Source organism: Oreochromis niloticus, linkage group LG6 (genome assembly GCF_001858045.2).
Source record: "Oreochromis niloticus isolate F11D_XX linkage group LG6, O_niloticus_UMD_NMBU, whole genome shotgun sequence".
Lineage (NCBI taxonomy): Eukaryota > Metazoa > Chordata > Actinopteri > Cichliformes > Cichlidae > Oreochromis > Oreochromis niloticus.
This window is the reverse complement of record NC_031971.2, coordinates 42,280,097-42,295,079: the sequence shown is the minus strand read 5'-3', so window position 1 is coordinate 42,295,079 and position 14,983 is coordinate 42,280,097. Positions and strand designations below refer to the sequence as shown.

The 14,983-nt window shown below is 48.9% G+C and overlaps 1 protein-coding gene and 1 pseudogene across 2 annotated transcripts; one reads left to right on the top strand and one right to left on the bottom strand.

The window, feature by feature from the left end:
• The window catches only part of LOC100707248 (calpain-2 catalytic subunit-like), a 31,232-nt pseudogene extending 30,612 nt beyond the window's left edge, over positions 1-620 (top strand).
• Positions 125-14,909, bottom strand: aars2 (alanyl-tRNA synthetase 2, mitochondrial (putative)). 2 transcript variants are annotated; one of them, XM_003460064.5, is made up of 22 exons: positions 14,369-14,909; positions 13,853-14,041; positions 13,626-13,771; positions 13,365-13,556; positions 9,270-9,414; positions 9,030-9,175; positions 8,845-8,953; positions 8,715-8,753; positions 8,485-8,599; positions 8,195-8,322; positions 7,913-8,051; positions 7,669-7,838; positions 7,477-7,590; positions 5,385-5,525; positions 5,165-5,302; positions 4,971-5,074; positions 2,542-2,650; positions 2,342-2,467; positions 2,017-2,127; positions 1,747-1,830; positions 1,202-1,315; positions 125-882 (listed from the first exon to the last, which is right to left on the bottom strand). In XM_003460064.5, exons 1-22 carry the CDS (start codon positions 14,762-14,764, stop codon positions 715-717), a joined length of 3,123 nt encoding a protein of 1,040 aa, XP_003460112.2. In that variant the 5' UTR covers positions 14,765-14,909; the 3' UTR covers positions 125-714. The 2 variants fall into 2 exon arrangements, 1 of the variants encoding a protein (XP_003460112.2); XR_001223677.3 differs by lacking the exon at positions 125-882 and having other exon boundaries at positions 1,282-1,315; positions 1,923-2,127.
• Between the last annotated feature and the right edge of the window lie 74 nt (positions 14,910-14,983).

Sequence of the window (14,983 nt, the reverse complement as noted above, 5' to 3'; positions counted from 1 at the left end):
ACAACGCTGAAGCAGGCTCCACCTACTGGTGACTCTGAGTAATTAAGAGTTGACCTTTTCATGACCCCTGAAGGGTTCCTCACCTGTAAGGAGGCAGAGCTCTAAGTGTAATAAAATGACAAAACAGTGAACAAAGTTTTTATTAATATTCAAACCCAAAACAAAGAAACAGCATCTCTGCAGGACACCTTTAAAGCGGCTGAGACTATTATTTAGATAGTCTACATGTTCACTTCCTGTTAACAGAAGGAAGTTCAGGTGAATGTGAAGCTGCTGGTTTCTCGTTTATAATCAGTCTACGCGTTGGACGGGTCGTAGCTTTATTCAGGAAATTAAACGTCTGGTTTCTAAGCTGAGGTGTCACCCCTGGCAGGCTTTTATTTTGAAAGCCCAGACTTGGTGAGGAATCACCTTTGAACAGATTTAGGTGTGTTTGGTCACATGATTTAACACCTGTGTTTGTGTCTTTGCAGTGGCTCAACGTGTCGCTGCTCTGAGGTCCTCGAAACGCCAGGTGATGAACATGCTGGGTGCTGGTTTCTGATTGGTTTATACTCCCTGTGCTGTGATTAGCTGAGTGTTTCATGATGTAACCTTTCACAATAAAGAGAATAACGAGAGCATGGCTGTCTGTCCTCTTTGAAATCAAACTTCATGTGTTCAGAAAGTTCGCCTTAGCCTATCATCCAATGAGAAGAGGCTCTCTTTATGACATCATCGCTGCATTCTCTGGGAGGCGAACGCCTTGGCCCACCTCAGAGCCTCGGTGATGTCATTGCTGTTTCCTGTTCCCTTGGCAACCACCTCTGAGCCCCCGGCACTCCCGTCGAGGTGACGACACACGGCCACTGCCCAATCAGAAGCGACGAGGGACGGCGAGACCTGCAGAGGAAGGGGTGGTCAATTAGACGCTTCCTTTTCCTGATCAGACATTGTCCAATCAGTTCTGAGAATGTTCACCGTGTTTTAGTGATAGAAAGCCACCATCAATAGAGCACTGTTACCACGGTAACTGACTGAACATTTAACTCTCTTCTGGAATCAAAAAAGTCAAGTTTGAGTTTGTTAATTCGGAGATCAGAATTTCACTTAGACCTTTAATTGTAAATAAGAACGGCTTTTTTGATGTCACATCCTGTTAAGCCTCACATTTAAGACAAACATCACAGTGGGCGGAGCCTGACTGCTTAATGGTAGTTACCTTGGGAACCTGACAGGCACACAAAACCTTGCCAGAATACCTCTGGTGAGAGAGCAGCATCACATGACTGAGAGGAGCAGCGGAGCTCAGCTGGTTCACCGTCTTCATCAGAACCTGAAACATTAGAACCACATCAGAGCAGAACCTTAGTGATCCGGCAGAACCAGGCTCAGGGTGGGGCAGCCCCTCCCTGAGCCTGGTTCTGCCGGAGGTTTCTTCCTGTTAAAAGGGAGTTTTTCCTTCCTACTGTCGCCAAAGTGCTTGCTCACAGGGGGTCATATGATTGTTGGGTTTTTCTCCCTATGTATTATTGTAGGGTCTACCTTACAATATAAAGCACCTTGAGGCGACTGTTGTTGGTGCTGCATAAACAAATTGAATTGAATTAAACGTTCTTCGTTCCCACTGTCACCAAGTGGTAGGGCACTTTTTGAGGCAACTTGTGTGAGTTTGTGCTGCATGAATCAAACTGAACAGGGATTAAAAGCAGGAATATAAAGTGTGTGACGCTTCATTAGGAACAGTCTGACTCTACGTGTACGTACTGACAGAGAGTTGGTCTCCACCAAGTCCACCAGCAGCTCCGTCCTTCCGTGTTTCTCCAGCAGGGCCTGAGCTTGCACTGCCGCCTGAGAAAAGCATGATGGGAAAAGAGTGTCAAAGCAGCCACACACTCAAACTGTCCCCCATCACACAGTCAGGTGGATCACACGTAAATCACCTGGGTTTAATGACATCATCAGCAGTGCACCAATGGGTGGGGGTGTAATCAGCTCTGATTGATTAGCCCTGCGTGCGTCTCAGGGCGTGCTCACCTCTCTGGTCTCCAGTTTCCTGACGGCGGTGTTGCTCGTCCTCTGCAGAGCGCGGAGTCGACTCTGCAGCTCTCTGCGCTGCCACTGTGGGATGGGGGTGTTATCCACAGCCTGGGAGACACAGCACAGGGTTAAAGTGCACAGAGGCTCACACAGGAAGCTGGGACACGTGCTGTTCCTGCGTCAGTCCACAGCCTCATACACAAACTGTTTGGGTGTCTATAGATAATATTTCCTCTGCTGATTATAACTCACCCGTTTAAACTCTATAACGTTTGGATTGTTAGGGGCGTGGCCTCTCTGACTGACACGTCATCATACTTACATCTGAGAGGACGCCAACCTCCTTGGAAAAGCACTGGGCGGTGTCCAGGCCGGAGGGGGCGGAGCCTCCAAGTCTGGCTGACAGCGAGTCGACGTCCTGAGATAAAACATGCCCCGCCTCCCGAGCCTGAGAGCGCAGAGTGTTAAAAGAGCTACGCCACATTTTATTCCACCTGATCATTATGTCATGACTTCACTGACCCGTGCCGCTTCCTGTCCCGTCACGGCAACGATCCGACTGATTCCTTTCACCAGCTGCTTCTCAGAGACGATCACCAGGTCCTCGATGGCGCCAGTCTGCAGCAGGTGACTGAACACAGAGACGGCCGGCAGAGCACCAGGTGACACGTTTACACCTGCTAGTTAAACTTAACCTCTCAAACAATGACAGATCACACGACATCTGATTATTCTGGCTAATGGCAACTGTAATATAACTAAATACAAGATGGAATGGCTGCTGTGACATCATCCCCTGGTTTCTTATTTAAAGCATGTTCACCTCGTTTTAAACTGATCGACGTGTGTCTGTGTGTGCGTCTGTGTGTGTCTGTGTGTGCGTCTGTGTGTGTCTGTGTGTGCGTCTGTGTGTGCGTGTGCGTCTGTGTGTGTCTGTGTGTGCGTCTGTGTGTGTGTGTGCGTCTGTGTGCGTCTGTGTGTGCGTCTGTGTGTGTCTGTGTGTGCGTCTGTGTGTGTCTGTGTGTGCGTCTGTGTGTGTCTGTGTGTGTGTGTGCGTCTGTGTGTGTCTGTGTGTGCGTCTGTGTGTGTGTGTGCGTCTGTGTGTGTGTCTGTGTATGCCTGTGTGCGTCTGTGTGTGCGTCTGTGTGTGCGTGTGCGTCTGTGTGTGCGTGTGCGTCTGTGTGTGCGTGTGTGTGTGTCTGTGTGTGCGTGTGTCTGTGCGTGTGTGTGTGCGCGTGTGTGTGTGTCTGTGTGTGTGTGTGAATAGAATAGAATAGAATAGAATAGCCTTTATTGTCATTGTACAGGGTACAACAAAATTGGAGTGCCACTCCCTTGGTGCAAAATGCAATAATAAATATAAATGTAAAATATAAAAAGTACAATAAAACAATCGTAAGTACAGGATAGCAGCATTAATATAATGACAGTATGAATAGCAGCATAATATAGTGACAGTGACAGTATGGTATAGCAAAGCAGGTTCAATTGTTTTTGTGCTTATTTACTACGGTGATAGCTCTGGGAAAGAAGCTATCCCTGAATCTGTTTGTCCTGGTTTTATGTGACCTGTACCGTCGGCCTGACGGTAATAGTTCAAACAGATGATTGCTGGGGTGAGAATGGTCCTTGATGATATTGCCAGCTCTGCTGAGGTACCGGGAGTTTGCAATGACCTCCAGGCTGGGCAGAGAGCAGCCAGTGATCTTCTGGGCTGTGTTGATGACCCTCTGCAGTGCTTTCCTGTCTGCAGCTGAGCACCCTGCATACCATGTTGTTATGCCGTACGTTAGGATGCTCTCTATGGTGGCTCTGTAGAATGTCACCAGCAGCCTGTCCTCCAGGTTGTTCCTCCTGAGCACTCTCAGAAAGTGGAGACGCTGCTGGGCCTTTTTTACCACCGCAGTGGTATTTGCAGTCCAGGAGAGATCATCAGAGATCTGCACGCCCAGAAACCTCATGGAGTGTACCCTCTCCACACAGCTCCCGTGAATGTAAAGAGGGGCCGGGTCTGCTCTGCCCTTCCTGAAGTCCAAGATAAGTTCTTTAGTTTTCGTGGTGTTCAGTTGGAGGTTATTAACTGAACACCACTCAGTCAGTCTGTTGACCTCATCTCTGTAGTCCGACTCATCCCCCCTTGAGATGAGTCCAACCACTGTGGTGTCATCCGCAAACTTTATGATGGTGTTTGAGAGATGGGTAGGGGAGCAGTCGGAAGTGTAGAGCGTAAACAGGAGGGGACTCAGAACACATCCTTGTGGAGACCCGGTGCTGAGTGTGATGGTGCTGGGCAGGTGGGGGCCGAGTCTAACAGACTGTGGTCTGTTTGTCAGGAAGTCCTTGATCCAGAGGCAGATGGGGGTGGAGAGTCCCAGGTGAGACAGTTTCTGGACCAGGATCTCCGGGATGATGTGATTGAATGCTGAGCTGAAGTCCAGGAAGAGCATTCTCACATAGCTTCCTCGGTGCTCCAGGTGACTCAGTGCAGTGTGGAGCGCTATGGTGATAGCGTCCTCGGTGGATCGATTAGTCCTGTAGGCAAATTGGTGGGGGTCCAAAGTGGGAGGCAGACCGGCCCTGATGTGCTGACAGACCAGTCTCTCAAAGCACTTCATCACTACAGGCGTAAGTGCAACAGGCCTGTAATCATTTGGGCTGACCACAGCTGTCTTCTTGGCGATGGGGATGATGGTGGAGGTTTTGAGGCAGGGCGGGACGGTGTTTAATGACAAGGAAAGGTTGAAGATTTTAGTGAAGACTCCGGTCAGTTCGTCAGCACATGCTCTGAGAACCTTTCCATGTATTCCATCAGGACCTGCCGCCTTCCTGGGATTCACTGACCTTAGTGTGTGTCTGTGTGTGCGTGTGTGTCTGTGTGCGTGTGTCTGTGTGTGTCTGTGTGCGTGTGTCTGTGTGTGTGTCTGTGTGAGTCCAGGTGAGCACAGACTCACGTTCCACAGCAGAGCTCCACAGACGTCTGTCTCTCTGACCGTTCGTCCAGCAGCTCGGTGACCGGCATCTCCACTGACACGACCCGAACAGGATCAGGATACACCTGCAGAAACAGGTGACGGTGGCAGGTGAGACAGCAGGTGAGACAGCAGGTGAGACAGCAGGTGACCCAAAATGCGAAGCCTGAGCTCACCTCGTCCACCGTCCTCAGGCCGCTGATGCCACGAGCTCTCTGGAGGGGAAGCTCCTGACTGTGAACGATCTGATTGGCTGAGATGATGTCATTAATGCACCTTTCCACCTGCTGCAGCTGTGACACGCTCAGAGAGCCCTGAGGACAACACACAGACGCATCAGAACCTGCGCGATCTGCACCACGCCGCCATCGTCGGCCTCACGAACGGTGGCCTGACCTTTACGCTGAAGTCAAAGCGAAGGCGATCGGCCGACACGTGCGAGCCTCGCTGCTGCACCGAAGCGCCCAGAACCTTCCTCAGGGCGAAGTTCAGGATGTGCGTGGCCGTGTGTTTAACCATGCAGGACAGCCTGTGCACCTGGAACCCCGACAGGAAACAGGAAGTCAGCAAAGGAAACAAGAAACACTCTTACAAGGTGAGAAGAAAGGCAGCACCAAAGAAACTGAACACGGCTACACGACACAGCGCCGACGGTAAAGAGTGAGATCAGCACAGGTGGAGGTGACGGAGTCGCCACCAGACCCAAGGCAATTCTGGAGGAGGCGGTGCCTCGTGTCAGCGTCACAGGGAATCAATCTGTTTCCCTCGTCCAGGATTTGAGGTTGATGGAGGAATTCGAGGATTCTCACCACTTTTGTTCATCATGGTCACAGAATTGTCGTCTGATTAAAGTGAAGGTTAGACGTGATGAGCTGGCAGATGATCCCAGCCCGACTTTGGAGCTATCAACCGTTTGTCCAAAGCATCGGGTCCACATGTGAATAAAAGTGTGTGCATGTCTAATGTGCTCAAATATGTTTGTCTTCCTCCTAAAGTAAAATACTTAAAGAGAGATCGACCCAACAATGAATTCCTCAGATTGAAATGAGCGCCTGAGTGATCAGCTGTTTTTATGCTGCGAACTTTCTGGAACAACACGTGGAGCTGGATACAGTCGACCACACTGCGGCGCCAAGAGCCGCCGCAGCGATGTCGCTGCTATCAAACTGTGGACGCTGACACAGAGGTGACAGATGCTTTAAAGCCAACACGTGTACAAACAGGCGGCTCAACAAATGTAACGAAGCGAGCCCGAGATTCTCCATTCAGATGACCCCCCCCCAGGTTCTTTAGTCACGCTGGTTCTGTTGGTTCATTTGATTTTACGTTACGCTCACGCTCGTGTGCATCAGTTTGATAAAGTCAGCAGAGACTTTTTTCCACCGAACTTTATTTATTTTAACATGAATGACATAATGAGGCTGCAGCTTCTCTGTCATTAAAAACCACCTGCAGCAACCACGTCGTTGGTTTTATAAGGTCAGCCACAAGGGGGCGCTCAGCGACACGGCTCTGTGATTATGGTCATGTTGTTCGTTAACACTTGAGATTTTTTATTTTGACCTGATGAGAACTTTTTGGAAAGATGAGAAATCAGAGATGTCCAAATGTGATGAACTGTCTCGTTTTAATCGATATTCAGTCATTTAATCTGAAAAACTCATTCACTGTTCAGACTTCTTTAAATGCTTTAAATTTAGCAGGAATTTGTTTAAATAAAATTCAGGGTGCTCTTTGTTAGCCAAGGGTTTCACCGAGCGTCGTCTAAGAACATCTGTGATCGACAAGCTCCGTCCATCCAATCTGATGTAACTGTCACGTTCAACAGTCCACCTGTGAGGTCACTTCCATCGGGCGCCAGTAGAGGGTCATCAGGGGGTCCTTTTGTCCCTCTTTGGGGGGACACTCCCACAGGGTTTAAATCTGGGACTCACCATTTGACCCTAGAACTGAAGAAGCTTCTCGGATGAGAGGTGAAACGTCTTCAAGCAACTCAAAGAAGTCCAGACGCTTTTCTTTCCAAGCTCCTTAGACTACGATGACCTGGATGACTGAGAACCTTCACAGACATCTGTCAACACGCTTTCAGCTCCACCTGTGTTTCCTGGTTGGTCCGGCTTGCGGCTGCTAGCCGTAGCGTCTCCATCGCTGTTGAGTAGTCGAGGTTTTTTGCTGCCGAACTTTTCGTGCTGCTGGTTTTTCCATTGTTGTTTCACCTTCAGACCAAATTAACTGAGCTTCAGAGCAACAGCGGCCTGAGAGCAATCGAAGCTGCAATCGAGGACTTTGATGCCACAGCTCCAACTTCATGCTGCTCGTGTTCGGACGTGTGTGGGAGCGCTGGTCTGTGCACACACTGTTACTCTGGCCCTTTGAGGCCAACCGTTATGCTGACGTGGCCCTCGGTGGGCCACCCTGCCTGAGGGGGATGGGGAACCCAGTTTTAGTGAACTGTCCCTTTAAATCTCAACTGAACCCAGCTGTTTACCTGATCCAGGTGCAGCTGGAGCTGGTCGCCGGTCTTCAGGTTGTCGGCCGCGGTGACCCAATGGACCACGTAGCCCCCCGCCCGGACCACCGCCTCCACAGGAAAGAGCACGTCCTGAGAGAAAGGAAAGCGGTGGAGTCATAGGGACACAAAAATGTTTCTCACGATGCACTGAGGGAGGTGCCTTCTGACCTGCAGCTCGTCCAGGGTAAAGTAGCCCTGGTCATGTGACTGCCCCCCCTGCTCGGCATAGAAGCAGGTACGGTCCAGTATGACGCTGCAGCGCTGACCCTCAGAGACCTCTGACACCAAACCCTGCCCGTCGTAGAGTGCAAGAACTGTTGCATGGCACGGTGGGAACACTGGGAGGAAGGACGTGGACATCATTAGCTGACCACCGAGGCTCAGGTGTGTTACCTGTGCAGGTGGAACATACCGTATCGACCCTCGGCCAGGTGGTAGTCATATTTGAGGCTGTCGTCGGTGTGAGGAACGCCAAGACGCTGCAGCTCCGTCAGACTGAGGACGTCCAGCGTCACCTGGGCACGGTCACCTGCCTGCAGCTCTAAAGCCACCTGAGACACACAGACAGGTGTGTGGATCTGCTTCCAGTAGCCAATGAAAACCGTTGTCTTTTCAGACTAAAAGCAGCCTTCTCCGTCCTTCACAGTAAAAGCCCTCACTGTTTCCAGATTAAGACGAGTGAATTAAGCCCCACCTTCTGGTTCTCGGCAATCAGGCGGTCCAGCTCCTGGCGGTCTACACGGACCCCCCTCTCCTCCAGGATCAGGTCCACCAGGTCCAGAGGGAAGCCCAGGTCCCGGTGGAGAGACCAAGCCACTGAGGCTGCCAGAAGAAAGGTAATGATTAGCCAGGCATGAACACCTGAGCCCAACAGGTGGGCTCGGCTCAGGCCATCGCCAGCCTCAGACTGTTAATTAAAGGCTTCATTAACATCCTGATTAACTCAGGTGTGTTCAGGTGGCCAGAGTCTGGACCTGGACTGACCGGGAAAGACTCCACGTTTGTAGTCCTTCCTGCTGAGCGTGCGCTCGATCAGCCTGCTGCCCTGCCGCAGAGACGACAGGAAGTGAGCCTCGTTCTCGTTGATGATGTCCACAATCTGAAAGACAAACACCATCTGATGACAATTTCCTGTTATATCATGTGACCCAACTTTAATGATCTGACTCTGAAAGTGAGGAGCCAAGAGGTCAGAGGTCATAATACAAACTCACCCGGTCTGTCTCCTGGTGCAGCTCTGGATAAATGTTACCCTGGCAAGAAACCAGGTAATCAATAAAACAGCCTTTACTGTACAAATGCAAAATAATGTCAGTTCAGAGGCATTATGGGATAGCGTTTTACCAGCAGGTCAGCGACGGTGGGAACCAGGCTGGCGAGCGTTCCCTGGGGAGCACGAAGGACCTCGACACAGAACCGAACCGCCCGCCGTAAAATCCTCCTCAGCACCAACCTGACACCCACACACAGGTAAACATAAGATTCCTGCCTCTGGCATCACGCTGACAGCTGATTGGTAGGTGACTCACTCAGCTCCTGACATGCCCGGGCAAACTCCATCAGCGATGCACACCGATAATGTCCGGATGTGGTCAGCCACGACTCTGTAGGCCAGATCCACCTGACCAACATCCACCGCCCCCATCCTCCCCCTATACGGCTCCACCCCTGACCTCTGAGGACATGGCACACGTGTCACCATGACAACCTGTGCAGGACACATTGTAACCTGTGTGTGCACTTGTGTGCGCTTGTGTGTGGCGGCATACCTGGTGGATGGCGTGCAGCAGCGGTGTGAACAGGTCCGTGTCATAGTTGGAGGTTTTGCCCTGCAGGACGCTCACCAGTCTCTCCAGACCCATCCCAGTATCCACGCTGACCTGGGGCAGCAGCCGCAGACTGTGGTCCAGCTCCCTGAGACGGGATGGGACCAAGATTCAAGACAAAGGAAGTGCTCTACACATGGACTAAAGTAACTCAACATGGACATTTAGTGAACTAAATGTAGACTAAGGTAGTCTCTTTTTTTTAATATACTTTCTCTTTATTGATTTTCATCTTATTTTACATACAGAACTAAAGAGGCCAAGGGAAACCAACACATTCACATATGTTCACATATTCCAAAATACACATCGCCTTGTTTTACTTACACATATTACACATTACACAGGTGCATGTTCCATTCAAACAAAATCGCGGCTATTCCTCTGCATCACACAGGTATCAGTTTCTAGTCTTTTAACGTATAACGATCCCATCTTTCCCAAAGTCTCTCTCCTTTCTCCTTCTGCAGCCGCAGTGAGAAGGTAATCAGTTCCATATGATGGATTATGTTAATAATGTCTATGACCAGCTTCCGTGTGGGGGGGCTTGTCTGTAACCAACATTTACTAATTGCCTTTTTGCATGCAACCATAATTATTTTCAGTAAGTACGAGTCTCTTTTATTTATATCCTCAGGGATATTCCCAAGGTACATGGTACTAAAGGAGAAGTCCAGTGTTACTTCCAGCACATCCACCACCATTTGTTTAATCTCCTCCCAAAAGGTCTTCAGTTTAGGGCATGACCAGAAGACATGGAAGCAACCTGCAGCGACCTCCCCGCACTCCCTCCAGCACGAAGCGCCTGAACCACTTTTTTTGGATTTCTGCTTTGGTGTGATGAATGTTAAAGAATTTATGCCTCAAGGTGCTTTATATAATCAATGACTGACATATCTTGTTGAGGTCTTTTTCATACCTATAAAACTTCTGTACACTTTGCCTATAGTGGCTCTTATAATGTTCTCACCATAAGCATCCATAAATATTTGGATCACCCCACTAACATCTGCGTCAGGCATTCTAACTTCCTTCCGGAAGAAACTCCGAACCTGTAGGTCACGATAAAAATCTTCCCTGCCGATCTCGTAAATCTGACACATGTCCTCAAAATTTATCAGCTCCCCGTGCTTAACTATCTTACAGATTGCGGTGATTCCATGCCTGGACCACTCCCTAAATTTATGGTCCAACAATGCTGGAAAGAAGCACGGGAGATACGCTGGCCATGCCAGCAACCCTATTTCCCTATTAAGACAAAAAATTTAATCACATCTGCCCATTTTTTCAGGGAAAAACTTACACAGAAATTTTGCATCTGATACGCCTGTGGCAAACTCTCAAGAGACCCCAGAACAGACTGTATTGGGAAATCCATCAAGGAAAGCTCAATGTCCTTCCATTTTGCCTCATACTTAGAGTTACACCAGCACACTAGAGGTCTGATCTGGGCTGCCAGATAGTAATCCTCAAAGCACGGTAGGGCCATGCCCCCCCCGCTCACCAGGCAGCTGCAATGTTGCATATCTCACTCTCTGCCTTTTATTTCCCCATGTGAATCTTGAGCAATGCATATCCCATATATAGCAGCTTTGGGAGGATATTTATCTTTATCGCTCTAACTCTGCTGCCCAGATCGAGGTGGAGCAGACCCCACCTCTCCAGATCTTCATATATCTTCTTGTTCACCCGATTATAATTAACTTCATATAACAATGCAAGGTCTTTTGTCAGCAGGATCCCCAAGTACTCCATTTGGGATTGATGCCATCCGAATCTATATTTAGCTACCAATTGTCTTGAGGGGTTAAAAAAGAATGTCAAGATTTGAGTTTTTTGAATGTTTAGTCTATAACCAGACAGTCTGCCATATTCTTCCAGCATTTCCATAAGCAGAGGGATTCCCTCTTCCGCGTTTCCTAGCGCTACCAGCACGTCGTCTGCATACAAGCAAATTTTATTTTCCACGTTCCCTGTTGTAACCCCCTCCAATCGAGTCTCTTCCCTGATGCATTGAGCCAACGGTTCAATGAAAAGGTTAAAGAGCAGCGGGCTCAGCGGGCAGCCCTGCCTACAGCCACGTTGTAGTGTTATCCGATTTGAGAGGCTGACGTTAACTTTGATCCTCGCTGTTGGAGACATATAAATCATTCTTATACATTGAATAAACCTGTCACATAGCCCAAATCTCTTCAACACATGAAACAGAAATTCCCATCCGACCGTATCGTATGCCTTTTCTGCATCAAGCCCAATGAGAACTGTTCCAGTTTTCCCCTTAAGTATCTGGTCAATAATATGAATGGTCCTTCTGATATTATCGTGTGTTTGTCTGTTACCAATGAAGCCTGTTTGATCCTCCTCAGTCAGCGTGGGCATCAATGTAGTTAACCTCTTAGCCAAAATCGCAGCAAATAGTTTATAGCCTATAGCCTATATTTAACACGCTAATAAGTCTATAACCTCTGGGGTCAGTTTTATCCTTCCCTGCTTTTGGTATGACAGAGATATACGCCTCCCGCCACGATGGAGGGCGCGCCCCCCCCACCCAGAGTGTAGTTGATAGTGGGATTAAGGGTTCCCTCATCTGCCTATACCACTCTGGTGGGAATCCATCACATCCTGGAGCTTTGAAAGTCTTGAGTTTTGAGATCCCAATGTTAATTTCTTCTGCTGATATTTCTCTGACGAGTTTTTCATTCTGCTGCTTACCTATAAATGGTAGATCTAAGCTGGATAAGAAATTCTGAATCTTATGCTCATCTGCTTTATCCAGTTGTGTCTATAGCTCAGCGTAATATTCTTCAAATGCTCTCTGAATTTCTTCGAGTTTATTAGTTATCTTATTTGTTTTTAAATTTCGAACTTTATGAATAGTGTTCTCCTGTTGTTGCCTCCTGAGTCTCCATGATAATAGCCTAGCAGCTTTGGGTCCTGCCTCATAACACCGTTGTCTATTATATTTAAATTTTTTCTCAATTTCCTCACTTAAAATTTTGTGGATCTCCTGTTTAACCGGCCTCATCTGCTCCAATACCTGGGGGCACCTTGTAACGGCGTGCAGTTGTTCCAATTTTCCCAAATTTTCCTGCAAATCTGACAGCTTTTTTGCTCTCACCTTCTTTAGGACTGCACATTTTGCAATAATTTTACCCCTAAGGTATGCCTTAGCCGCATCCCATAAAATTGTAGGATTAACTGTTCCATTGTCATTGAGTTCTAAATATGTTTTTAACTCCTGTCCCACTTCTCTTTTAAACGAGTCATTATTTAACAGACCTGTGTTAAGCCTCCATAAGGTGTTTTGGGGCTAGCTTTAAACCCAATCTTCATAGTTAATCCTGAATGATCAGATAAATCTCTCTGTCCTATTATACAATCCTTCACTCTGTGGAGATCTTTACTAAAAGTAAAAAAATAATCAATCCTCGAGTGCATATCATGTCTCGCTGAATAAAATGTAAATTTGCTTTCATTTTTGTGTAAATATCTCCATATATCTATAAGCCCCAACTCAGATAACATTGTTTTTACTTGTTTCTCTAATTTAGTTCCCCTCCGGTCTCGGCTAGTTGTATCCCATTTTGGATGGAGAAGTAAATTGAAATCTCCGCACATATACATGTTCCAACACTTTCTGCGGCAATAAGACTGAATATCTCCTTAAAGAACCCTGTACTACTACCAGGGGGTGCATATATATTACACAGCGTGACATCTTCCTGTTCCATTTTCCCTTTCACCAACACAAATCTTCCCTCTTTATCTTTATGTTCTCCCGTAAACTCAAAACCAACCTTGTTTGGTATCAGGATGGTCACTCTTCTTTTTTTCCCAGATCTATGTGAGGCATAATAAATATTTTTGAATCCCATTCTCTTCCACTTCTCGTGTTCCTCCTTTGATAAATGCGTTTCTTGTAGAAACGCAATATCAATTTGTTCCCTTTTAAACTTTGAAACTATCTTATGACTAAGGTCGTCTCATGTGGACTAAAGTGGTCTCTGGCAGATTAAAAGGTCTAGGTGAGTCATGTACCTGTTGTACTGCATGAAGACCAGGTTCCAGATCTCCACCACCTCTGGGCTGTCAGCGTTGACGAGCGCCGCCACCTCTCGCCCGCCGACGTGGTCGTAGTGGATCTCGGTGCAGGGACCACAGGGCCCCGTGTCCCCCATCTCCCAAAAGTTGTCCTTGAGTCCGAATGGCAGCAGACGGTGGGTGGGGACCCTGAGGGGACAGCAAGGGTCAGCTGACCTGTAGCAGTGCGGCCCCAGCTGCAGACAGATGTGCACCTACCCGATCTCCAGCCAGATGTTCCGTGTATCCTCATCAGCTGGCAACCCCGCTGCTGCATCACCGCCAAAATAAGAGACATACAGCCTGTCAGCAGGTATCCCGTAATGCTCTGTGAGGAGGCTCCATGCCATCCGACACGCTTCCTCCTGAGTACACACAGAGCAGAGTGAGCCTCTTTTAAACAGGAAGCAAACTCCCACCTTAAAGAAAACAGGAAGTGGACCCACCTTGAAATAGTCTCCAAACGACCAGTTTCCCAGCATCTCAAAGAAGATGTGGTGGTAGCCGTCCCGGCCTACGTCATCCAGGTCGTTGTGTTTGCCGCCGGCTCGGACGCATTTTTGGCTGTTGACCACGCGGCGGTACGACGCCATCTCGCTACGAGGGTCCGCTGTGCCCAGGAAGATGGGCTTGAACTGTGAGCGCCACACAAAGGTGGAGAGAAGGCTCTGATTGGTTAAATCAAGGTTGTTTTTTTTGTTTTTTTTAAAAGTGCTTCTCACGCGCGCGCGCGCGCACACAAAACATCACACATACAGAAGGACATATACGCAGACCCACTTCCTCCCCCTCCATCTGTGTTTACCTGCACAGGTGTGACAGCTGTTGTTGATCTGGACTAAAATATTCAATAAACGAAACGTCAATAAAGTCTAATCGATCCGCAGTCAGCCTCTGACCTCTGACAGGCTCTTATTTTGAAATCTCCCGGTACCCCCGGACCGGGTCGGGTCTGTACTGACCTGGTTCATGCCGGCGTTGACGAACAGCAGGCTCGGGTCTCCTCTGGGCCGGACCGGGGAGGACGGGACCGGCAGGTGTCCGTGTTTGTCCCGGAAAAACTCCACGAAGGCGCTCCGGACCCGGGCGGCGGGCAGCGGCGGCGGTGAGACGCTGAAGGAGCGCTCTGAGGCGGCGGAGAGGAAGCCCGGCGTCCCGCTGAGCGGCCGGAGCCTCCGCAGGAGCAGCCTCATCATCCGGATCACAGCGAGCCGAGCCGAACCGGTACCGTAAGGACTGCAAGCTGCCAAGAGACACATGCGCACTGCCAGCTGTTTCTTCTTCTCGTGAGGGTGTAAAACCGTCAGAGCTGCGCCGCCACCTGCTGGTGTCACAGTGGAACCACAGCGTGACATCATACACAGCTGAGCTCAGGTTCTCGTGCAGAACATCAGCTGATCACCGAACTCCAGGAAGAAAGGTGACGTCACGGGTACCCGTAGGAGAGTAACTGAGTACTTGTACTGCAGACAGAGTACAGCTGTCTTTAAAGTCACGCAGCAGCACGTTTCTGCTGTTTCATTGTTTACGCCTCTTGTCCTCGGCCTGGTGAGAAGCTGCTGTCCCCGCGTGAATCT